The sequence below is a fragment of the Erythrolamprus reginae genome, chromosome 3 (genome assembly GCF_031021105.1).
Source record: "Erythrolamprus reginae isolate rEryReg1 chromosome 3, rEryReg1.hap1, whole genome shotgun sequence".
NCBI classification, from domain to species: domain Eukaryota; kingdom Metazoa; phylum Chordata; class Lepidosauria; order Squamata; family Dipsadidae; genus Erythrolamprus; species Erythrolamprus reginae.
This window is the reverse complement of record NC_091952.1, coordinates 233,186,104-233,212,635: the sequence shown is the minus strand read 5'-3', so window position 1 is coordinate 233,212,635 and position 26,532 is coordinate 233,186,104. Positions and strand designations below refer to the sequence as shown.

Here is a 26,532-nt window from a genome sequence, read left to right as displayed (position 1 = left end):
AGTCTTGGCCCAACTGTTTTATGGCTTCTCTGAGGTCTTCTAGGCATCCACTTTTATATCCTGCAGATACCTCCACCAAGATAACTAACAAAGTAAATGATCTATGCAGACCTACAGTCTGTGTCAGTGGTAGGAAACCCACAGGCTCCATAGAGCATCCAAAATCCTTCTTCTGGAGCCCCCAAATCCTCTTGTGACTGTGGCAAACCAAAGGAATGAATAGTTTTGTTTTTGACTGCATTGATGTGGGAAAGAAAATAAAAGTCCCATTTAAGCCTTATAATAGGCTTGTAACATTAAAATAAACTTCCAAAAAAGAAAACATTTGCCCTCAATGAGGGGAAGGGGAAAAGGCAGAAAATCCTGGCTTGGTCTTCTTTGGAATGCGTTAAGGGTCACTGAGCTTCAGGGCATCAACCAGGGTTGATCCAGCAGGTCCTGGATGGTTCTGGAGAACCAGTAGTGGAAATTTTGGATAGTTCGGAGAACCGGTAGCGGAAATTTTGAGTAGCTTGGAGAACCAGTAAATATCACCTATGGCTGGCCCCAGAGTGGGGTGGGAATGATGATTTTGCAGTATCTTTCCCCCTGGAGTGGGGAGGGAATGGAGATTTTGCAATATTCTTCCCCCAGTTGGGGAGGAAATGGAGATTTTTGCAGGAGTGGGGAGGAAATGGGGATTTCATAATATCCTGACCCTAGTTGGGTAGGGAACGAAGGGAATGAAAGGAATGAAGATTTTTCAGTCTCCGCTCCGAGTCCCAATGGAATTGGGCGACATAGAGTCGAAATAATAAATATCCTTCACCCAGGAGTGGGGAGGAAATGGGGATTTTGCAGAATTCTTCCCCCAGGAGTGCAGATGAAATGGGGCTTTTGCAAGAGCCGGGGTGGCGCAGCAGGTAGAGTGCTGTACTGCAGGCCACTGAAGCTGACTTGTAGATCTGAAGGTCAGCGGTTCAAATCTCATCACCGGCTCAAGGTTGACTCAGCCTTCCATCCTTCCGAGGTGGGTAAAATGAGGACCTGGATTGTGGGGGCAATAGCCTTGCTCTGTTTAAAAAAGTGCTATGATGAATGAATGAATGAATGAATAAATAGCCTTCCCCTGCCATGTCCACCAAGCCATGCCCACCAAGCCACACCATGTTCACCAAGTTACGGCCACAGAACCTGTAGTAAAAAAAATTGGATTTCACCACTGGTATCAACCACTGGAGACCTCAGTTGCAGCAACAAAGCTCCAAAAATGTGAAGCTCAGAGGTGTCCAAGCTGGGCAATTTTAAGACCTGTGGACTTCAACTTTCAGAACTGAAAAGCATGGTTGGGGAATTCTGGGAGTTGAAGTCATAACTTTTAACATTGCTGAATTGGACACCCCTACTGTGGCCTCTGTTCTAAACGATGCTTGGCTTTTTTTTCTTTTTTCTTTGGCTGGATTCTACTTTTGAATGGTCGGTACAGTGAGCTGTTATATTAACTTTTGGACTCCCCACGGGAGAGTTCAAGTCTTCATATTTCATGTACCAAATAGTTTTTCTTGGCTGTCAGGTATGGGTGCTGAAATGATTAATTTACTTTGTTACAGCTGAAGCCATTCTTGAAGGTAACATCTCCAAGGATTGGATCCACTCTACAGCTTTTGGCTCCAGTTGTGGAACAGCTGTCGGCTCGCATCTTGTTTTCTTTTGCTTTTAAACAGCGTTTGGGGTTTGTTTTTTGGGGGGGAGGGTGTCATACACAGAACTCTGTTGCAAAAAATTAAAAAAGCCACAGTGATCGACAGTCTATATTTCTCTGCAACTTCCTCATCAGCAAACATTTGTGAGGGAATAGATCCACTGTGTAAAAGTGGCAATAAATTGTATCTGCCCAATGGGCGCTCAGAACAAAGTTTCAAGAGATAAATTGCTTTGCAGGGCATGTGGAGAAGAGAGGAAATAAATTGTTAAGAGAGAAAAGTCAGACTTTGTTGTTGTGTAATTCCCAGATTACTACGTAGCTTGTAGATAAATTGGTTTAATGTTTGTAGAATAGTTTCATTGTTGGTTATATTAAATTTTTTTTTAAAAAAAAGCTTTCTTCAACTTCATTTTGTTCGCCACATTTATTTATTTATTAGATTTGTATGCCGACGCTCTCTAAAGACTCGGAGCGGCTCACAACAGAAATACAAACTACAAATCCAATGATTAAAAAAGCAAAACAGTTAAAAATCTTTGATTAAAAACACTCATACAACCCAAACAAACCAGACATAAAATGTAGTGGCCAAGGGGAATCAGTTTCCCCATGCCTGGCGGCAAAGGTGGGTTTTTAGGAGTTTGCGAAAGGCAAGGAGGGTGGGGGCGCCACAGAGAAGGCTCTTCCCCGGGTCCCACCAGATGACACTGTTTTGTCAATGGGACCTGAAGAAGGCCAACTCTGTGGGACCTAATCGGTCGCTGGGATTCGTGCGGCAGAAGGCGGTCCTGAAGGTGTGAATCAAATATTGGAATTCCCTAGCTGTTAGTTTTCCCCTGACAGTGCAGGATATAAATCCCCACGTACAGAGAGGGTTAAGGAAACCAGGCCACCAAAGAACATGACGGTTGGACTTTGTCAAACCTGACACCAGCCATAGCATAGAAAAATTCAAAGAAGCAGCGCAAGGTGGAAGATGTGGAGATACCTGACCCACAAAATCACCGAGAGTCAGATATGATTGAATGGATAACATCACCATCATACAGAGAAGTTTAGTGTAGGTTGGGAGAAATTGACCCAAGACTTTTTTGCAAAAAACAAACAAACCTAAAACAAAACTAAAATCTCTAGACTTTCCAAATGTAACTGGAGCACCACAGTCATAGATAACTATTAGAATAGATTTTTTTTTTAATTGGCCAAGTGTGATTGGACACACAAGGAATTTGTCTTGGTGCATATGCTCTCAGCGTACATAACATAAAATATACATTTGTCAAGAATCATGTGGTACAACACTTAATGATTGTCATAGGGGTCAAATAAGCAATGAAGAAGCAATATTAATAAAAATCTTAGGATATAAGCAACAAGTTACAGTCATACAGTCAACATGGGAGGAAATGGGTGATAGGAATGATGAGAAAAACTAGTAGAATAGAAGTGCAGATTTAGTAGAAAGTCTGACAGTGTTGAGGGAATTATTTGTTTAGTAGAGTGATGGCATTCGGGAAAAAAAACTGTTCTTGTGTCTAGTTGTCTTGGTGTGCAGTGCTCTGTAGTGACGTTTTGAGGGTAGGAGTTGAAACAATTTGTGTCCAGGATGTGAGGGGTCAGTAAATATTTTCCCGCCCTCTTTTTGACTCGTGCAGTATACAGGTCCTCAATGGAAGGCAGGTTGGCAGCAATTGTTTTTTCTGCAGTTCTGATTGTCCTCTGAAGTCTGTGTCGGTCCTGTTGGGTTGCAGCACCAAACCAGACAGTTATTACTGATGCTACTTGCAAATATGCAAAACTGATATAAGCCTTGCAGGGTAATCCAGATAAGAAGCACACCCAAGTTCAACTTTTAACTTTATTTTGAGGTTACATTAATGTAATCTTGCAAGTGTGTAAGTACATCCCTTTCTCTTTATCTACATAGCCCAAGAAACTAGGGAGATGTTTGCTATTCCTTCTGCCAACTCAGCTGCTATTAAATCCAACCACCGTCCCACTTACTGAAATGCCCTTGGGTTTTTTTTAATCTATATTTGAAAGACTGTAAATAAATATACACCTGTTTTAGCAGACTTCAAATAGGTGGTTTTAATGTAATTTTTCATATTGCTTTAAATTTTCCAAATCTTATGTCAAATATCTCAGTCAAACCATGTTAAAGTTCTTAAGTCTGAAATATATGAAATGAAATACTGAACAATGATGCCAAAATAAGTCAAACCAGGTTTAGAAAAATGTTTATGCTCAGTTTAGGACTATGTTTATCTGCTATATATTTATAAATTATAAATGAACAAATTTCTATCTATATATTTATTTACAGGTTTTTCAAACATAGATAAAAAAACCCAAGCATTACAGTAGTCCTTAAAGACATTTCAGTTTTGCAACACTGATATAAGCCTTTTAGATAAGATAAGAAGCACACCCAAAAGTTCAACTTTTAACTTTATTTAGAGGTTACATTAATGTAATCTTGCAAGTGTGTAAGTACACCCCTTTCTCCTTACTTACATAGCCCAAGCAACTAGGGAGATGTTTGCTATTCCTTCTGCCAACTCAGCTGCTAGTAATCCAACAATTGTCCCATTTACAACTCTCTTTCTTGTCTCCCAAGTTCATTCGTACATACAAGAGACATGATGGCTCAGTGGCTTAATGATGCTGGAGAATATGGTCTCAGTTCCAGCGGTTTGAGTGCTAGCTCTGGGTAGAAGGGTGAGCTTCTGTCACTCGCCTAAGCTTCTGTACACCTAACAGTTTGCAAGCATGTTCTTTTTTTTTTTTTAATAAACTTTATTGATTTTCTTAAAATTGACATACATACAAACACACACTTAACATAAAATTGGGGTTGCAGATACCCTTCTTATTCTAGAAGTCAAATTGCGGTACAGAAAAAAAATACATTATTAATATCTTAAATCAACATGTTAATTTCAATGAAAAGAAGAAATTTTGTGTAATCTTATAAAAAGAAAAAAAATAAACTTCGTATATAAGCAAAATACAAACTCAGAGTTTAAATCCTAACAGTACTTCTATTGTTCACACCTAGTATTCATTTTTACTTCTTCTTTTTCTCTATCCATATACACACTTTATTCCAAATCACATAAAATTCCGATTCTTCTTGGTTATTTAACCGTCTTGTCATCATATCCATTTCAGCACAGTCTAATATTTTCTTGATAACCTCTTCCTCTTTGGAAATACCTTCCCCTTTCCAATTTTGTACATGGTTTCCTCTGTGCCCTCATGTTCTTGAGACAAAACTGTCAAGGTTCTACTGATAAACCCAACCAAGCCAGCAAATCAAGATGACCAGATCTCTTTAAGAACTTATTTATTGAGTACATCATTTTGGCATGCATAAAAACAAAGCCAAGTCTAACTATTTCCTGCAGTTTTCATATAATTAAAGAACAGATATTTCCACGGGTGGGCAGTAGGCAGGACGGGGTGGAACACAGTTCCATTGGCAGAAATGAAGCTGTGTGCCCAGCTACAGCTGACTATCCCACCCTCCCATCCTCTTCCTCGGAAAGCGGCAGGGAGGCCAGCACCAGCAGGAGCTACAGGGGGGCCATTTCCTCTCCCATCTTTTCTCAACAGCTGATCTGCACCCATTTGGCTAGCTACTCAGTCTGAGGCAGGGGGCGACCCAGGAAGGAGAGCGTGGGAAACGCAAAGCAAATTGTCTCCACACTGGTGAGGTTGTAAATCGAGGACTTAACAGTCCACTTGAACGATGATGATCATTCAAGCCACTCCCATCTGGTCACATGGCCGGAAAGCCACTCCTACCCAGTCACATTACCATCAAGCCACACCCACAAAATAAGCCACACCCACAGTGTGGCAGTAAAAATTTTGGCTGCCCATTATGGGATATTTCCCCTCCTTCTATGTGTCCCATTGTCCAAATAGGTGTTCTGATTTCTCCCTGGTAACTCCTTCAACACTTGCCCAATACCTGTTGGATTGATCATGGTTCCCAAAGGACAATCTGTTGTTATTGTCTCATCTGACATTCCAAGCTTCTCCCTCCATAGTGTGTGGCAAGCTGAGAAAACCAAAATATGGCTATGGCAGCATGAATTTATTTTGAAGTTGACAAAAACCTTGGTTCCCTATATCGGGGTACAGTCCTAGTTCTTTATTGCCAGCCTTCTATAATTCAGCATTCTTTCAAAATGTTCTGATTGTAATTCCCAAACTGCTTCACTTTTGAAAAGAGAAATCCCAGCAGATCCAGAAGAACTGAACTGGTAATATGTCCTCTGGAGACCAGTCCTCTTAACTCCTTTATTCATATATATTTCTGGTTCCTGCAAAACCTGTCAGTAGTGATGAATTGGTTCCAATTCTTCTAAAAAGCAAAGTATCTCAGATTATTATAGTACTCGTCACGGTCTACTTTTCCATAAAAGTCCCAGAAGAGAGAGTCTAATCCAGGGGTTCTCAAATTTGGCAACTTTAACATGTGCGGACTTTAACTCCCAGAATTCTGGGAGTTTAAGTCCACAAGTCTTAAAGTTGCCAAGTTTGAAGACCTCTGGTCTTATCCACTGTTTCTCATCCTTCGCAACTTTAAGGTTTGTGGATTTCTTAAAAGTGTTGGCTAGGGAATTCTAAGAGTTGAAGTCCACATATCTTAAAATTGCTAAGAAACACTTATTCTAATCTACCCCACAGAATTATTGTTGGCAAGGACGAAATAGGAACTAAGAATTGCTTATGAGCTGCTAGAGGAAAGGCAGTGAATAAATATAAGAAATCAATAATATATGCCACATAATCATGTTTAGCTGTAAACAGATATATTTCTTTACATAGGAAAGGCATCTGTAGACTTTAAAGTAGAGGCTGGCAATGTGCCAGCAAATACTTCTCATTACATCCTCCAGTATACGTTGGGATCCATTAAAAAAGAAAAAAAGACTCTTAAGGTTGGAACTCTGCCTGCCCCTGTCTTAAAACATATTTAAATTATGTCAGCAACATATCAGCAGGAGTTTCATTGCAGTGCCCAATATGGAACATTTCCCATTAACAGGAAAGTTGAAAAGTTGTTCTCTATAGGTGTAGAATTTTTTTTTTAAAAGTTTGGGGAAACAGTTGAAGAAAAGCATTCAAGTTTCCTACTAGCAGCTGTCGGAAAATGAAAAACTGCCTACAAACAAAGCACCTTCCCAACATTTTAATGCTTTATAGATGAGATCCTTAATGGAGCATAATCTGATTCACATTGTGGAAATTAAATTTTACAGGCGCCACAATGATTGGAGTTTTTCTTAGCCTCGTTGAGTAAAATCCACAACTGTCTGATAAAAGAAGCAAATGTGCTTTTGAAATGTCAATACTGGCACACGTTGCTTTGAACATTTAACATTTTTGATGTTTTGACTAAGAACCTGGAGTATCTGCTTTTTGGCTTGTTTTTAATTTAGTGGTCTGCTGCAAAGAAGGAACATTTTCACAGCTGTTAAGTAGTAGTTACTTTGGTTTCAAAGAAGCCCCCTGAAGGTTTGCATGATAATCACAAAGCATTGGTGGTCATTGTCTTGTGTTTGAACAGCCCACTTATTCCCCCACAGTAGTTGTCTAGAGGTAACGATCCAAAATGGACTAATAAACCTTTTCATGGGGTGGCAGCTCTTTCATCTCCATCCTTGATTTTATTGACCCTCACCAAAGTCCTATATGACTTTATAGTATACTGTAATTGCACTTCAGGAACTATGTATGATCAACTTGGGTGGGAATATCAATTTAACACATAGGAACTAAAAGCAATGGTTTAAAGTTAGGCAATTAGTAAGTGTGGGAATCTTGAACATAGAAAAACATTGAGCGGTCCTTTGAAAATATGATATAACTGAAGATTACTTTAAGATCTCTAAGGAATTTTTCTTTTGCGTAACTTTAACCACTTATACCATCAGCAAGCCTTTCTTTAATTAATGTTGTCTGAATATGTTGGATTACTGTTTTCATATCTTGTGGCTAGCAATATTTGAACATCAGCCCATCTGGAGTAATCCAGTGTTAGGGCAAAGCCTAGTCCAATGATGGCAAACCTCTTCAGCACCGAGTGCTTGAAGTGGAATGTGTGTGCATGTGCACACCACAAAGCGCTAAAAAAACCCAAAACCAGTTAGCCGGTGCGCCAGGGCACGTAAAGACCAGCTAGCAATGGCATGTGTGCCCACAGATAGGGCTCTGCATGTCACCGCTGGCACATGTGCCATAGGTTCGTTGTCCAGTCTACGAAGCAGTGGAAGTAATGTGCCGGTGCCTGGAGGCTGTTAGGGTCTGGATGGGTGTCAACAGACTCAAACTCAACCCTGATAAGACAGAGTGGCTGTGGGTTTTGCCTCCCAAGGACAAATTTTGTTTGTTTGATTTTTAATGTACAGTGGTACCTCAAGATACGAACCCCTCGTCTTACGAACAACTCGTGATACGAACCCGGGGTTCAGAAAAATTTTGCCTCTTCTTACGAACTTTTTTCGAGTTACGAACCGGCGTTCGGAGACTGCTGGGAAGCCGCGCGGCTGTTTTAAAAGGTAACAGCCGGGTGGCGGGGCTTCCCAGAAGCCTCCCGAACGCCGGTTCGTAACTCGAACAAAGTTCGTAAGAAGAGGCAAAATTTTGCTGAACCCCGGGTTCGGTTCGGGAGGTTGCTGGGAAGCCCCCCAGGCCGGCTGCGACCTTTTAAAACACCCGCGCCGCTTCGCAACTGTCTCCCGAAGCTGAACACGGAAGTTCAGCTTTAGCGTTCGGCTTCAGGAGACAGCTGGGAAGCGGCGCGGGTGTTTTAAAAGGTCGCAGCCGGCCTGGGGGGCTTGCCAGCACCCCCTCGAACCCTGAACTTTTGCCGAAGAAAGCCCCCGGCTGTTCCAAAAGGCGACAGCCAGGTGGCAGGGCTTCTCAGCGGCCTCCCGAATGCCAAACCTGGAAGTTCAGCAAAAGTTTGGGTTTGGCATTTGGGTTCGGGAGGATGCTGAGAAGCCCCCCGGCTGTTTCAAAAAGTGACAGCCGGGCGGCGGGGCTTCACGGCGGCGGCGGCGGGTTCGCAAGATGGAAAAAGTTCGTAAGAAAAGGCAAAAAATTTCCGAACCCTGGGTTCGTATCTCGGATTGTTCGTATGGCGAGGGGTTCGTATCACGAGGTACCACTGTATTTAGCAGTGTTGGAATAAGAGGGAAGGAAATAACTGATTGATAACTGATAGGTGAACAATGAATGGAAATGGGATAAAAACGTGTTCTGTTTTTTTGCAATCTACGTGGAAGATACCTTGACTTTTGTTAAAGGGAGAAAGAAAATGGAAAAGACATGAAAACTTTTTTAAAAAGGTGTAGACTCCACTGAATGTGAAAACATAAATGGCTTGATAACAATACTGTGGAGTGTATTCAAATCATATTGAGTTCTATAATAGATTTAAAAGTATTGTTTCTTTTGCTAACTCAGAATGTTCTGAAAACCAGTCCTTAAATTTGGCCGAGCTGTTTTCAATATAGCAGGAAAACAATTTGCACAGCAACTGTCCAAATGATGCAGAAATCCAAACAATTTCTATGTAAAATTGGATAAATGCTATTAAATTGATTCCTTGCATACATTGACCAATAATCTTCCTGATTTTCTAAAATGAAATAAATGTGAATATATAGTGCCCCCATGTGGCTAAAAGGTATATTCTGCCCCATGAAACTAGTTGCCAAACTACAGTGCTATTAAACAAGGGAAGGGGAGAGAGGGAAAGAGAGAAGGAAAGGAATGAAAGGAATGAAAGGTAAAGCAAGCATTTAAAAGAATTCATCTCCCAAACACAGACTGCCTAAAGCAATAAACTATTCTAGTTGCTTTCCTGGCCAATGGGGAAATAAATAGAGGTGTAGCAAAGCCTTAGCAGTAATCTCTCTTGGACCAGGAATGGAGAGAACGGGTGGGGATTACGATATATATTTTCCTAAATTGTGATTCACCTATGGAGTTGTGGTTGCCAGAACCACTAATAAAGAGGACTGACTGGGCTAAATAAGTTGTAGGATAGTGTCAGTTTTTTTCCTATGGACCATTGCTTTTGATGTGCTTTTATATAACCAGTTTGGATTTAAAGGAATTTTTTTTTGCCATTTATTGCTAAGGATGGTCAGTGATTCTATTACATTTCAGTGCTCTAATGGAAGAGATATTATATATTTATGAAAACATTGCTGGGCAGTTTGATTTAATTTTCACACAGAGGAAGAGAAAATTATATTATAATGATTCTAACTGCAAATTCACCTCCGTTTGAATTTCTGCTTTATTAGTTTAAGAGGCTACAGCATAAAAAGAGAGTTCCTCGGTGAGAATCTATCATTGCATCGGCTATTTTATAGAGAATTCCCTGTGCATAAAATTCTGGAATTTAGGATCCAAGTAACATTAAATCTGTTAGTTTTCTACACCTTCCTTTCTGTTGCCTTTGTTGCTGCATATTCTTCTCTTCCTTCCTTCTCTTCCTACTCTTGCTGCATATTCTTCTCTTCCTTCCTTCCTTCCTTCTCTTCCTTCCTTCCTTCCTTCTCTTCCTTCTGAAACTAGATAGACAGGATATATTACCATATATCCTGTCTATCTAGTTTCAGAAGGAAGAGAAGAATATGTAGTAGGATATATTTATACATATCATTTGGAATACTGTGCTCAGTTCTGGAGACCTCACCTACAAAAAGATATTGACAAAACTGAACGGGTCCAAAGACGGGCTACAAAAATGGTGGAAGGTCTTAAGCATAAAACGTATCAGGAAAGACTTAATGAACTCAATCTGTATAGTCTGGAGGACAGAAGGAAAAGGGGGGACATGATCGAAACATTTAAATATATTAAAGGGTTAAATAAGGTCCAGGAGGGAAGTGTTTTTAATAGGAAAGTGAACACAAGAACAAGGGGACACAATCTGAAGTTAGTTGGGGGAAAGATCAAGAGCAACATGAGAAAATATTATTTTACTGAAAGAGTAGTAGATCCATGGAACAAACTTCCAGCAGACGTGGTAGATAAATCCACAGTAACTGAATTTAAACATGCCTGGGATAAACATATATCCATCCTAAGATAAAATACAGAAAATAGTATAAGGGCAGACTAGATGGACCATGAGGTCTTTTTCTGCCGTCAGATTTCTATGTTTCTATGTTTACTATAGAGAGATGCAATGGCTCAGCGGTTAAAGACACTGAGCTTGTCATTTAGAAAGCTGAGTTCGAGACTGGGATTGAGACCTGAGATAGAAAAAATTCGGTGGTGCAGTGGTTAGAGTGCAGTACTGCAAGCTACTTCTGTTGATCACCGGCTGCTAGCAGTTTGGCAGATCGAATCTCAGTAGGCTCAAGTTTGACTCAGCCTCTCCATCCTTCCAAGGTTGGTAAAATGAGGACCCAGGTTGTTGGGGAAATATGCTTACTCTCCGTAAGCCTCTTAGAGAGGGCTGTAAAGCACTGTTAAGCTGTATATAAGTATAAATGCTCATGCTAGATAAGGTGAGCTCCTGTTACTTGTTCCAGCTCCTGCCCACCTGGCAGCTCGAAAGCATGCAAATGAGAGTAGATAAATAGGTACCACTTCATTGGGAAGGTAACAATGTACCATGCATCTTGGTGTCCCGTCAATTAAACAATGTTGGTTGGCGGGCCCCAGGGGAAGATCCTTCTCTGTGGCGGCCCCGACTCTCTGGAACCAGCTCCCCCCCAGAGATTAGAACTGCCCCTACCCTCGTTACCTTTCATAAACTCCTCAAAACCCACCTTTGTCGTCAGGCATGGGGGAATTGAGATATCTCCCCCTGGCCTATATAATTTATATATGGTGTGTTTGTAGGTATGTCTGCTTAAAAATGGGGCTTTCTTAACTACTTTAAATTGTAAATTGTAAATTATTAGATTTGTTATGAATTGTTTTATTATGTTGTGAGCTGCCCTGAGTCTATGGAAAGGGGCGGCATACAAATCTAATAAAAAAATAAAAAAATAAAAAAATAAAAAATAAAAATAAAAAAAAATAAAAATAATAAAAATAAAAATAAATAAAATAAATAAAATAAAATAAAAAATAAAAATAAAAATAAAATAAAATAAAATAAAATAAAATAATCATGCTGGCAACATGACCAAGGAAGTTTCTCCAGACAATGCTGCTCCCTTGGCTAAGAAACGGAGATGAGCAATGCCTCCTAGAGTGAGATTTGACTGTACAGTGGAAACCTTTAGATTTGCTGTGTTAAGTAGTAAAAAAAAAAGACAATTGGGCTTTTTTGTTTGTGTTATAAAAATTGGTATTAATACAATTTTTCTTTAAAAACAATGGCAATGGGGCTTCACATACTATGTATTTTGATATAAATCTATAAACTGCCTATCCTAAAGCAGGAACAAATATTTATTTGGTTTTGCTCTAGGATAGGCAATTTATAGATTTAATTTGTGTTGAATCGTGTGGAATATTCTATGGAATGGTGTAAAATTTTGCACACTCCCAACTCTTTGCTTTCTGGACTCTGACCTGTCCCTATCTGACTCTCCAGGGCTTTGATAGTTTGTTTATATATTTAATTTATAGAGCTCTGCCCATTTCAACCAGTGACTCTATGTGGCATACACCATAAAAACATTTAAAAAAATTAAACAACTAAAACAATACATAGAAATATAGAAGATTGGCGGCAGAAAAAGACCTCATGGTCCTTTATACTATTTCCCGTATTTACAGAATAAATATATTGTTCTGACCCAACTCCCCAAACATGACAAACCCTTTGACGGGAACTCAAAAGATTCTTTTATTAGGAATGCTGGCAGGCCTAGCAAAAAGTTTCTCTTACAGGCTAACAATTCTGTCTAGCCAGAAGATGAATAGTTGTCTGCCACATCTATTCATATCCGCCCCCTGCCTTTTATTCCCAGAGGTAGGATGAGGTCTCTTAGCAGTGGTGTCTCTTTCTTCCCCAGGATCGGTCCATGGTTTTCCATTGCTCTCCCCTTCTCGTCCGTTTGCACATCCACGCATCAGTCTCTCTTTCTCTTCTCCTTCCCTTCCTTTCTTTCTTCCTTTCTTCCTGGTCTCTCCCTCCCTCCCTTCCTTCCTCCCCCTATCTTTCTTTCTTTCTTTCTTTCTTTCTTTCTTTCTTTCTTTCTTGCTTGCTTGCTTGCTTGCTTGCTTGCTTGCTTGCTTGCTTGCTTGCTTGCTTGCTTGCTTTTTTCCTGGTCTCTCCCTCCCTCCCTTCCTTCCCCCCTCTTTCTTTCTTTCTTTCTTTCTTTCTTTTTTCCTCGTCTCTCCCTCCCTCCCTTCCTTCTTTCCTTCCCCCTCTTTCTTTCTTTCTTTCTTTCTTTCTTTCTTTTTCCTGGTCTCTCTCCCTCCCTCCCTTCCTTCTTTCCTTCCCCCTCTTTCTTTCTTTCTTTCTTTCTTTCTTTCTCTCTCTCTTTTTCTTTCTTTCTCTCTCTCCCTCTCCCCTCCCAAAACCTGAATTCCCAAATAGTTGTGACAAGTGAGCACAGATCACTAAACCTTACAATATCACACATTGCTTTCCAGAAAGGAAGGTAGATAAAATCAGTGGCCAACATGGTGGGCATGGACACACATAGTAGGGGATGGGGGTGGGAATGGAAACAATAACAGCAAAAGGAACTTAAGTAAGTAGCAAACTCTTAGCAATTGATTGACACTCAATACTTTACAATATTTTCCAGCTACAGAGGCCAAATTTTAGAATGCATTTTTGGGTGGAGTAGGCTGGGCTAGGATTTAGCTGTGGAGTACCTTCTAAATAGCAGCTATAAGAATGCAATAACTCTTCTCTGGAGCAGTAAAACTCTGCAGCCTCACAAAATATTGTGTGTTAGTTGCTTGGTAAGTGCCTATAGGCACAGGCTATATAACAATAAAAACTGTGAAAGTCTTTCTGAACAAATTAGATATGGGTAGCTCTACAATTTCAGTTGGTAAAGCCAAAAAAGTCAGTTTGTGATTAGCCAGTGATTAAAAATAAAATTATTGCCAATCTTTTAGCTGCAGCTTGCCCTGTATATTAATTGGGGAGGACATATCTGTTATTCAAAAGTGTCTTGTGAATGAGAGTGTGTAATTATTTATTTATTTATTTTTATTCATTCATTTATTTATTTATTTATTTATTTATTTTGTCCAATACACAATGAGGGTTTTAGTGGGTATATATCAATATACACATAGTAAAATACATGATGAAGGTTATAGAGGAGATACTCATAGTAAAATATATCTAAGAAATAATAGAAAAGAAGATAAAGTAATAGAACATATCAATGAAAGAATAGAAGAAGAGATATAGGAATAGAGGAAAGGTATAGGAGATATAGGAGAGCAATAGGACAGGGGATGGAAGGCACTCTAGTGCACTTGTACTCGCCCCTTACTGACCTCTTAGGAATCTGGATAGGTCAACCGTAGATAATCTAAGGGTAAAGTGTTGGGGGTTTGGGGATGACACTATGGAGTCTGGTAATGAGTTCCACGCTTCGATAACTCGGTTACTGAAGTCATATGTTTTACAGTCAAGTTTGGAGCGGTCAATATTAAGTTTAAATCTGTTGTGTGCTCTTGTGTTGTTGTGGTTGAAGCTGAAGTAGTCGACGACAGGCAGGACGTTGCAGCATATGATCTTGTGGGCAATACTTAGATCTTGTTTAAGGCGTCTTAGTTCTAAACTTTCTAGGCCCAGGATTGAAAGTCTAGTCTCATAGGGTATTCTATTCATCATTTGCATGATGGCATTGTTATGCAGACGATATACATTGACACAAATGAAATAATTTTCTTCTTCTTCTTCTTTTTTTTTTAGGAAAGAGGACACAGAAGAAAAGGGATAAGAAGAAAAAGAAAAAAAAGAATTTAACGGAACAAGCTCAGAAGCAGCACAGTTTCTTCCTAGCTACAGACCAAGCTAGTCAATAGAGACATTTGCCCAGGGTCTGTTGATACGCATAGGTTTTTTTTTCTAGTTTATATCTTGTTTTTGTTTGTTTTGCAAAAAACCACAGAAGCTGCTATTAGCTCCTGCATGAGGACGCACTGCGATTCAGCTGCTCTGACAGCCTTTGGACCTGGGGGAAAAAGAGGAGGAGAGCATCCACAAGCTTGTTTGTCTGTGTTATTTATACTTTTACGATTAATGTGGTTCTTAGTGTTCTCATTGTTCCCCAAACTTGGACTGAAGAAAAGCACTGAGTTCAATCAGTGGAAGTGTGTCAAAAAGTGTCATTTGAGAGTTCCCTCCCCGCCACCTTTTTGATTAAATTTAGTGCCTGCAAGAAGGAAGGAATTTAACTTCATGGCACAGGACTTTGGAAACAGGAGCATCAGGACTGCACGGCATCATGGGATAAGTTCCTATTTCTACAAGGCAAAGAAATTGGGACGTTAGAATTGCATATTTTTTCTCATACTGTACATTTTCAAGACTGAAGGACACCAAGAAGATATCTGTAGGTAACACACGTGGTCCTCAGAACACCTGCTATACTGGAACAGCTGTATAAGTCAAATTGCTCTTGACTGGTATATGGAATTATGGCTTAGTATTTCAGGGGCATAGTGGTTCCCATGTGTACATATCATGCTGTCTACATATAAATAAACCTATTTACATTAGAGGTTGGGTCTGTTTTCCATGTGTGCAGTTCATCATTTGAACACATAAAGACGAGTGCTCAAAATGAAATATAATACTACCCTTTATACAAATCTGTCCAAGCTAGCTTTGACTGATGACAACCTGACAACCTACCTTGCTTTTGTGAAGTTTAGTGTTTTCCTGGCAGGGCAAATCTACCTCTGAAATCTTTCCTTCAAAGACGATCTGCTGGTTATGATCAAGCGATGACATTCCATTCGAAAACAAAACCACTTTCTATAGTTGAACCAAGCCATATTTCTCAAAGAAATCCTGGCATTCTTCTGTTTTAAAAAAAAGGAAATAGACTTTAAGAAAAGGAATTAAAAGGTAAAAACATTCAATGTTGTCATTTGTAAATAAATTTGTAAGGAGACCCCTATATTCTCCAAATTATGTTGAGCCATAAATGATGATGATGACGATGACGACGATGATGATGATGATGATGATATCTATTCAGTGTGTCTGACGCTTGGCGATTATAAGGACCCAATCTCTCCATAATTTCTGATCTTGCATTACTTCTTTGAATTGTTCTGTGCTCTGACTGTTGTCAACTTTGATGGTGTCCAGCCACCAGGTTCTTTGGTTGCCTGGTTTCCTTTTACCGCTAACCCTTCCAAGTATAATTGCTTTCTCCAGTGAATTCCCCCAGATGACGTGGCTAAAAAAATGAGCCATAAATATTCACCTGTAATTATTGTCCCTATTGGCTAACTCATTTGGGATTTGGAATGGAAGCACATTGAAAAGTTTCCTGCCTCTTCTATAAGATCAGTAAGAGGCAGCATATGGAGCCTTGAAAAGAACAGAAGTGTTTTTCAAAATCCATTGCTGGCCCTCCCCAGTAAAACAGACAGGAAACATGATTACTGCAACGCTCTCTACATGGGGCTACCTTTGAAAAGTGTTCGGAAACTTCAGATCGTGCAGAACGCGGCTGCGAGAGCCATTGTGGGGCTACCCAGATTCGCCCACGTGTCTACAACACTCCGTGGCCTGCATTGGCTGCCGATCAATTTCTGGTCACAATTCAAAGTGTTGGTTATGACCTTTAAAGCCCTACATGGCATTGGACCAGAGTACCTCCGGAACCCCCTGCTACCGCACGAATCCCAGCGACCGATAAGGTCCCACAGAGTTGGCCTTCTCCGGGTCCCGTCGACTAAACAATGTCATCTGGCGGGCCCCAGGGGAAGAGCCTTCTCTGTGGAGGCCCCAGCCCTCTGGAATCAACTCCCCCCGGAGATTAGAACTGCTCCACCCTCCTTTTCTTTCATAAACTACTCAAGACCCACCTATACCGCCAGGCATGGGGGATTTGAGACATCTTTCCCCCAGGCTCCTTAGAATTTATGTTTGGTATGTATGTGTTGTTTGGTTTTAATATGATAGGGTTTTAGTTATTTCTTTTAATATTAGATTTGTGCCACTATAATATTGTTTTTATTATGTTGTGAGCCGCCCCGAGTCTTCGGAGAGGGGCGGCATACAAATCTAATGTATTATTATTATTATTATTATTATTATTATTATTATTATTATTATTATTATTATTGTTATTATATGAACTAAATCTACTTTATTCTAAGGCTACGTTGATGGAATCTTCTAGGTCTGAAGGAACAAACTTCTCACCATCACTTTTAACCATCTGACCTATTAGGGCAGGTCCTTCCTAGGTTTCTTTTTTTGCCCATTATTTGTTTGTTTGTTTGTTTGTTTGTGATATTTATATGCCACCCACTCCAATCAGACTCTTAGGGGCTGCAGGAGAGGTCCGTAGACAGGAGAGGTCCTGTCTGATTGTTTCCTAGGCAGCATCTCTTTCCCTTGTTCTCCAAGACCACCCACCCATTCTCCCCTGCACTGTTCGGAGAGTCCAATGTGGGTTGTTCTTCAGCCTCATTGGCAGGGACTGAGTTAAAAATTAACATAATTATGTCCCGCCCCCCTCTACCTCCTCAGGTTCAGTCTTAAAAACTCAGTCATAGTGTAGGGACTATGAGTTTTCTTCTCACAGTATGTGAGATTTATAGGATGTTTACTAACAATAATTTTTTCTCCTTTTTTTCCCTTTCTCTATAGGAGGAAGACCTGGATCTCGAGAACCACTGCCCTCCGGGGTATTGTTCTCCGTCTCTTCAATCCCTGAGAGGCCACTGCTCTCCGGAGTATTGCCTTGCTGAAAGGGATCGCTGGATTGGGGTCCCTGACGCCCGCGATCAGACCCCCCCCCAACCACTCTTCCAGCGCAACGAGTCTCCGAGTATCGGTTCTTACCGATCAGAGGAGCAATCAGTACACAGAATTTCCCCATGGGGGGAAATCAGCTGTAAGGCGATCCCAGCAGCTCCCAGACAGCGTTCCTGCCGATCGGCAATGGAAAAAGAAAAAAAGATCAGCTGTTCGGAGGCCCTTTGCAGCCACCTTGTTCCCGATCGCTCAGAGGAGCAGAGATCGAAGGAATTGAAGGGGGGGTGTGCAGAAGGTGATTGCCGAGCTGCCCGAAGTTGCGCCCGCCATTTTGGCGCAGGGCCAAAGCCTCTGAGTCCCCCTCCGGCCGTTTCAAAAGCAGAGCTTTTCCCGCCTGATGTCACGGCCGCCATCTTGTTTGCTAAGGGGTCAGAGTGACTAGGCTCTTTTCAGCCTATCCCAGGGCCGCCATCTTGCTTCAGGGCGTTGCCAGGACAACGAAGCTATTATGGGCTTCTACCTAGTATCCAGCCAATCACGAGCAGGAAAAACAGATGACATGTTATTTAGGGGACACCAGCTTCCCTAGTCCACCATTTTACTTGCTTTTAAGCAGTAACCTCAGGTTTTTGGCTTGGTGTTGTTACAAACATGTCTCAATCCAGTCCCAGCGCTCCTGTGCCCTCCTCCTCCAAGAATAAAAGTAAGGACAAGGGGCCCAGCTCAAAATCTAAGGGGAAAAGCTCTCAGTCCTCCAATGCACTAAAGGAGGCTGAGAAGAAAATAAAGGCCCTCGAGGCCCAGCTGGACAAAGCAAAACCAAGACAAGGGCCTAGCCCCTCAGCCATGGTTATTCCACCCGTTTATCAAAGCCCGCTGGGTCCTCCTCCCCTGTCATCGGCCACCTTCGAGGGGCCTCCCTTTCAAAGCGCTGGGGGTCTTTCACCAGACCGCCCATTAAGTGCCCCCCCACCATCTGAGGGATTTCAGAGATCAGAATGGAGCAGGCCTGCCTCTCAACCTCCAGCAGCTACAGCCACATTCACGCCCACAGCAGCAGGGCTCAGGGGCTCTACAGATAACTGGCAAGCCATGTCTCCCTCGGTACAAGACATGATTGCTTCAGCTTATGCACAGGGCATAGCAATTGGGGCCCAACAACAACATCAATCCCCACTGCCACCTCGCCCCAGCAGGCAGGATATCTGGTCAGCTCCTGCACCTGCACCTTCCCTGCATGACTCTTTTCAGGAGGAGCAAGAGTTCAGAGAGGCCTTTTCAGACCCAGAGAATGAGCTGTCGGGGGATGAAGCCACCTTACCAGAACAGCCTGTATTAGCAGGCTTATTCAAGGCACCCCTTTTCAGGGTTCTCCTAAACAAGGCCAGAACCACACTAACTTTGACCAGTGCCCAAAAGACGGCTGACCAGGATGTGGGCACATTACCCGCTTCCAGACTCATTAATGAGCCTCAAAGGGACTCAGAAACTATCCCTGCAGTGCCCATATTTGCAGAAAACATAAAGAGGCCCTGGCAGCAACCAGCAGCAGCTCTGGGTCCCTCAGCTCTGGACAAGAAGCTTTACTCCTTCGATCCAGAAATAGAGGATTTGCTCCAATACCCGGCTGTGGATACCCCGGTTACCTCACTAATTTCCAATGCCCTGGTTCCATCGGAGATGGCGGATGGTTTGCGGCCCGATGATAGGAAGGCCGAGAACCTGATCCGGAGAATGCACCAGCTATGTGCCTGGTCCTTGAGAGCTGCTATGGCAGCCTCCTTCTTCAACCGGGCCTCAATCCTTTGGCTTCGAGACATCCTCCCCAGGTTGGGCCCGGAGGACGCTCGCCTTCGCCAAGACATTAATAAATTGATCGCCTCCACGGAGTTCTCCGCCGATGCCACCTTGGCTGCTTCTAGGTTTTCATCCAGGGCGATGGCTACCAACCTTTCCACTCGACGCCTAATATGGCTCCGCTCTTGGCAAGCGGACGCCAAATCGAAATGGCGTCTTGCAACCGCGCCCTACCAAGGGACCACACTTTTTGGAGAATCACTAGATAAAGTCTTGATCGAGGATAAAGACAAGAAAAAGGTGCTGCCAAGGTCGGCGAGGAGGCAAGACAGGCGGGCGGCCCCATACTACAGAAGGCAGCCCTTTCGAGCGGACACGGCCGCGCCTGCGGCCTCAAACACCAGGCCATATGGACAGAGCTCCTACACGCAGCCATCCTTCAGGTCCGACAGAACAGGTTATGGAGACAGGAACCGACAGTTCCAACAGCCCCGCAGATCCTTTCGGGGCGGGAACAGAGGAGGGTACCGAAAACAAAAATGACTTACCCATCCAGGTACCCATCGGTGGACGCCTGCAGTCCTTCTCAGGCTCTTGGGCGGCTATTTCCACCGACATTTGGGCGCTAGATACCGTGAGGAATGGTCTGCGCATCAACTTCCTACAGACTCCTCCGGACAGATTCCTACAATGCCCGTCGCTATCTCAACCAAGATGTTCCCTGATTGCCAGGGAAGTACAACACCTGTTGGACATTGGGGCAATAGAACCGGTGCCAGTACATCAACAAGGACAGGGGTTCTACTCTATCGTGTTCTTGGTCCCCAAGACGTCCGGCGGCTACCGCCTGATTCTCAACCTCAAGCAGCTGAACATCTATGTTCGCTACCAACGTTTCAAGATGCATTCCTTACAGTCAATCCTGGCATCCATCCGACACCACGACTGGATGACCTCCATCGACCTCAAAGAGGCGTACCTGCACGTACCAGTTCATCCACATCATCGACGTTTCCTCCGCTTTTGTATACAGGACCATCATTTCCAGTACAGGGCAATGCCCTTCGGACTTTCATCGGCCCCCAGAGCTTTCACCAAGCTTCTGGATGTACTGACAGCCGACCTGAGAACCAGATCCATTCGTCTCATGGCCTATCTGGACGACGTAATCATCTTGTCCAGCAGCCCTCAACAGGCCAGACTAGATCTACAACGGACAATACGTTCTCTAGAGACCTGTGGTTTCACGATCAACTATGTGAAAAGCCACCTGAATCCAACCAAACAACTCTTACATTTGGGAACTCTGATAGACTCTGCAGCCGGAATCGTTTACCTGTCATCAGAGAGGCAGCAGAGGGTGAGGACGCTGATAGCTTCTATTCAGCACCGCACCAGGGTCCCCTTGGCCCTTCTATCCCAGCTGCTAGGAGTCTTCATCTCCTGCATCAGCATCGTCCCATGGGCGCGGCTGCATGCCCGCCCGCTTCAATGGCTCCTCCTCCCCTTCCAAAGAGCACGCATGAGCCACTCCAAACACCAGGTACGTCTCACGTTACCCGTCCGTCACTCTCTGCCCTGGTGGACGTCCCAAGCGCTGACCAGAGGCTCTCCCTTCCTACACCATCGGGAGGTGACGATCACTACAGATGCGAGCCTCTCCGGCTGGGGAGCACATTGCGGCTCCAGAGTGGCCCAGGGTCTCTGGACAGCAGACGACCTGAGGGACCCCAATATCAACTTACTAGAACTAAGGGCAGTCTTCAAGGCACTCCACTCCTTCAAAGACCGGGTAGAGGGACAGCATGTCCTCGTCATGACGGACAACGTAGCAACAAGGGCCCATATAAATCATCAGGGAGGTACGAGGTCGGGCCGTTTGATGGAGGAGGCTCACTCCCTGATGTCTTGGGCGGAAACACACCTGGTCTCGATCCAAGCAGAACACATCTCAGGATCAGACAACACCCAGGCGGATTGGTTGAGCCGCACAACCATCGACCCGGGGGAATGGTCATTGAACCCGGAGGTTTTCCAGGACATTATACACCATTATGGGGAACCGGTAGTGGACCTGTTCGCGACCCACCTCAACAACCAAGTGGTCCGATTCTACTCCCGGTTCCCGTGCCCGGGAGCCGACCGTATCAATGCGCTCCTCTCCCCATGGCCAAGGGGTCTACTCTACGCCTTCCCTCCGACTTGCCTTCTACCCAGGGTAGTCTCCAAGATACTCTCGGAGCAGGCGGAAGTGATTCTCGTCGCCCCCTTTTGGCCCAGACGACCATGGTTCGCGGACTTGATGGACCTCTCAACCTCCCCGCCATGGAGGATCCCATACCACAGACTCTCCCTCACCCAGGGGTCGTTGGTGCACCCAGAGCCTCAGTGGTGGAGGCTTGCCGTGTGGAGATTGAGGGGGACCGCTTGAGGGCGGAATCCCTGTCGGAAAAGGTCATCCATACCATCCAATCGGCTCGACGCCCGTCAACGACTCGCATTTACCAAGCGACATGGGCAGCGTTTTGTAGATTCTGCAGAGCTCGAGAGATCCCCCCTCGCTCAGCCTCCATCTTACATCTATTAGACTTCCTACAGAAGGGGCTGGACGAAGGGCTGACCCCAAACACCCTTCGCAGGCAGGTGGCAGCTATCGCCACGGTCTTAAGACCAGACCCCCTTCGACCGATTTCCCATCATCCATGGGTTAAAGACTTTCTCCGAGGAGCCTCGAATCTTTCTCCTCCAGTTATCCATCACTTCCCATCCTGGGATTTGACTTTGGTCTTACAGGCCCTTACAGGCCCTCCTTTTGAACCACTGAGAGAAATCACACTTCGCCTTCTATCAATCAAAGTAGCGTTCTTAGTGGCCATCACATCTGCTCGCAGGGTGTCGGAACTCGCGGCATTGTCAGTCCGGCCGGACCTTTGCGTGTTCCACCCAGATCGGGTTACTCTTCGGTTAGATCCCAGCTTTCTGCCGAAGGTCAACACAAGATTTCATAGATCCCAGGACATAATATTACCGGACTTCTGTACCCACGGCTCACACCCGTCAGTCTTACGCTGGCACAAAGTGGACGTCCGTAGAGCTCTAAAGATTTACATTCGACGGACCAGCTCTTTCAGGAAATCAGAAGCATTATTCGTTTCCTTCTTCCCAGGATCCATGGGCAACAAGGTGTCCTCTAAAACTATCAGCCGATGGATCCGGTCCTGCATTATGGAGGCATACAGGACACGTGGGACACCTTTGCCAAGGACAATCACGGCTCACTCTACCAGAAGTGCAGCCACCACTGCCGCCTGGAACACACAGGCGTCAATCGATGACATCTGTCGGGCCGCAACCTGGGCGGCCCCCACGACTTTCATCAGACACTACCGTATAGACTCATTCACTTCATCGGAAGCGGCATTCGGTCGCAGAGTGCTGCAACGGGTTTGTGTTCAGACACCCCTGGTCCAGCCTATCCCGCCCTAGTTGGTTTGCTTGGGTATATCCCACATTGGACTCTCCGAACAGTGCAGGGGAGAAGGACCGTTGAACTTACCTGAACGGTCTTCTCGCTGCACTGTGAGGAGAGTCCAAACCCTCCCGGCTTCTTGGCCCAGGGGTTCAGTTCGTTACCAGTTTAACTTCTTAGTTAATAAAATTGGTTTGTTTACACTATTCCTTCGTTTTTCTTGACTGAACCTGAGGAGGTAGAGGGGGGCGGGACATAATTATGTTAATTTTTAACTCAGTCCCTGCCAATGAGGCTGAAGAACAACCCACATTGGACTCTCCTCACAGTGCAGCGAGAAGACCGTTCAGGTAAGTTCAACGGTCCTTCTATCACATCCACCCATTGATTCCAGTTGAGTGAATGCCTACACATTGTCCTTTTCCATGGTGAAATAATATGCTCAAGTGGAAGTTCTTTGTAGATAACAACACACTGTGTGAATGTGGAGAGGCATACAGCCTGGCCCATCTGCTGGTATTCAGCTACTACCAGAAACAAGTACCAATTATAGCAACAGCAATAGAACTTAGACTTATATTCTGCTTCAAAGTGTTTTACAGCACACTCTAAGCTATTTTACAGAGTCAGTATATTGCCCCCAACAATCTGATTTACCATTTTACTGACCTTGGAAGTATGGAAGACTGAATCAGCCTTGAGCCAGAATTGAACTGATGTCAGTGAGCAAATTTAGCCTGCAATATTGTATTCTAACCAATGTGCCAGCACTTATTTTGGGCCAACAACAAAGCCAAGAATATGGCTTCATTCTGGCAGTTTAAAGTTTGACCTAGACATGGAAGAAGAAGAGTCAAATGATGACCAATGACAGAAGGAACTTTGTTTTCTCTTATCTGGTCCACAGGACTAATTAAAATATATTAAACAACCTAGTTCTGAAAAATTAGTTCTAAGGTGTGTTTTTTGATTGCACATTTTACTAGAATGTGCACCCCAGCCCTGTTTTACCTCACCCATAATTCCAGAGCCTTATTATTCCTAAGGATATTGTTCTGATTTCAGACTGATTCATATAATACTTGGAATAAAGGAATTCTCAATGCATCTCATTATAAAACATATCCTCTTTATTTCCTCCTTATATCTCAATTCTGCACACAGTTTTCTTTCCTCATCATTATTATCTCAGCAATTAAGTAGATAAGCTTGGAAGTAGCATGAAAGACATTCCACAAGTCATTCTAAAATTTATTGCTAATTAAGGCTAGCCAGGAGTCATAAAGAAACAAATAATAAATCACACATCATGCTTACGCTTTGGAGCAAGTTTCGGGACGTAGCCATTCTTTTTTTGCAAGATTGAACAAATTCAGTGTGTCTTCTGTTTCACACCCGGATGTGACATAATTCATTAATTAATTACTTTCCAATATCTCCACCCTCTGTCTTCCTGGTGTTTCTGCAACCTTTGAAAATGAGCGTCCCTCCTTCTATGATCTCCCCCATTTGAGTCACTCGAACTTATCTCTATGTCAGGGGTCCCCAAACTTTTTACACAGGGGGCCAGTTCACTGTCCCTCAGACTGTTGGAGGGCCGGACTATAAAAAAACCCCTATGAACAAATCCCTATGCACACTGTACATACCTTATTTAAAGTAAAAAACAAAATGGGAACAAATACAATATTTAAAATAAAGAAGTAATAAGTAATTAAGTAATTAATAATTAAGTAATAAAGTAATTTATACTTCTTTATTAACAAGTAAATTTAAACTTAAATCAACAAACTCCATTTCTCCTTCCTTCCTTCCCTCCCTCCTTCCTCTCCACTTCTCTCTTCCCTCTTCCTTTTCTCTCATTTGTTTCATTTTCCTCTCTTTCGTTCTTTCCCTCCATCATTTTCTCATTTTTCTCTTTCTCTCTCTCTCTCTTTCCATCTCTCCCTCTTCCTTTCTCTCTCCCTCTCTATCTCTCCCTCTTTCTCTTTCTTTCTCTCTCTTCTCTATTTCTCTCACTCACTCTCTTTCTAACTCTCCCTCTTTGTATCTCTCACACTTTCTCTCTCTCCCCCTCTCTCTATTTCTCCCTTTCTCTCTCTCCCTTTCTATCTCTCCTCTTCATTTCTCTCTCCCTCTCTATTTCTCCCTCTTATTATATCGATCAGTAAAATCTCGTATGCTGCCGCGGGCCAGTTAAAAGACCTCAGCGGGCCACATCCGGCCCACGGGCTGTAGTTTGGGGACCGCTGCTCTATGTCATTAGCTCCGTGGTCTACACTAGCATTGCTAACTGTCAGTAGAGCAATGAGATTTATGATCTCTAAATCCCAGTCATCCTCCGAATCTGAAAACTCCTCACGCTGCGAGGGAGTTCACACAACAGATATTAAATTGAATTCACCTAGAAACTTTCAACCACATCAAATTCAAAGGTATAGAGAAGCTGATAAATTTCAAACTTCATGGTGTTGGTTCTTGAGTGTGGGTGTGTACCCCACAAGCCGAGTAGATTTCTTCCCCATTCCACTCCTGTCACTTCCATGTCCTTAAAATTTTGAAAGTTCAGCCTAAGGTGCCATCAATGGTGCCTTATTTTGAAACTGCTGTTACTCATTTGTGAGAATCAAAGTAGAGAAAATTGATAACTGTGAAGCATGCCTTCTATTTAACTCATCAATATCAAGGACCCATTCTAATTAGCCTGGGCAATTAGCTCGGTATGCCCTGTCATTAAAACTTGCAGTTATGTGATTCAAAGATTTCCCATTTGGAAGTGTTAAATGACCACCAGCAATTTTCCTCCATGGACTTAATACCAAAAGAAAGACCTGATTCAAATGCCCTAAATGAAAGGGAAAATATTTCAAATGGAAAACTCTATAATTAGATCACTGCATTAACATCTGACTCTAAAGCAGTGGTTCTCAACATTTCTAATGCCGTGGCCCCTTAGAAACATAGAAACATAGAAGTATGAAAAAAGACCTCATGGTCCATCTAGTCTGTCCTTATACTATTTTCTATATTTTATCTTAGGATGGATATATGTTTATCACAGGCATGTTTAAATTCAGTTACTGTGGATTTATCTACCACGTCTGCTGGAAGTTTGTTCCAAGGATCTACTACTCTTTCAGTAAAATAATATTTTCTCATGTTGCTTTTGATCTTTCCCCCAACTAACTTCAGATTGTGTCCCCTTGTTCTTGTGTTCACTTTCCTATTAAAAACACTTCCCTCCTGGACCTTATTTAACCTGTTAACATATTTAAATGTTTCGATCATGTCCCCCCTTTTCCTTCTGTCCTCCAGACTATACAGATTGAGTTCATTAAGTCTTTCCTGATAAGTTTTATGCTTAAGATCTTCCACCATTCTTGTAGCCCATCTTTGGACCCGTTCAATTTTGTCAATATCTTTTTGTAGGTGAGGTCTCCAGAACTGAACACAGTATTCCAAATGTGGTCTCACCAGCTCACTAGGTCTCACTATATAGCGGGATCATGATCTCCCTCTTCCTGCTTGTTATACCTCTAGCTATGCAGCCAAGCATCCTACTTGCTTTCCCTACCGCCCTACTTGCTTTCCCTACTTCCCTTAATATAGTTCCTCATGTCGTGGTGACCCCTAACCAATTCTCCCAACAGAGCTTTAAGCTGATTGGCA

General features: G+C 43.0%; 1 protein-coding gene across 2 annotated transcripts in view; it reads left to right on the top strand.

Moving 5' to 3' along the window:
- The window catches only part of RSPO2 (R-spondin 2), a 148,282-nt gene extending 132,906 nt beyond the window's left edge, over window positions 1-15,376 (top strand). For both annotated transcript variants that reach the window (XM_070749242.1, XM_070749243.1), the window contains exon 6: window positions 14,568-15,376. In XM_070749242.1, coding sequence (XP_070605343.1) covers window positions 14,568-14,680 — 113 coding nt within the window. In that variant the 3' untranslated portion in view covers window positions 14,681-15,376. The remainder of the gene's footprint in view (window positions 1-14,567) is intronic.
- The last annotated feature ends 11,156 nt before the right edge of the window (window positions 15,377-26,532 follow it).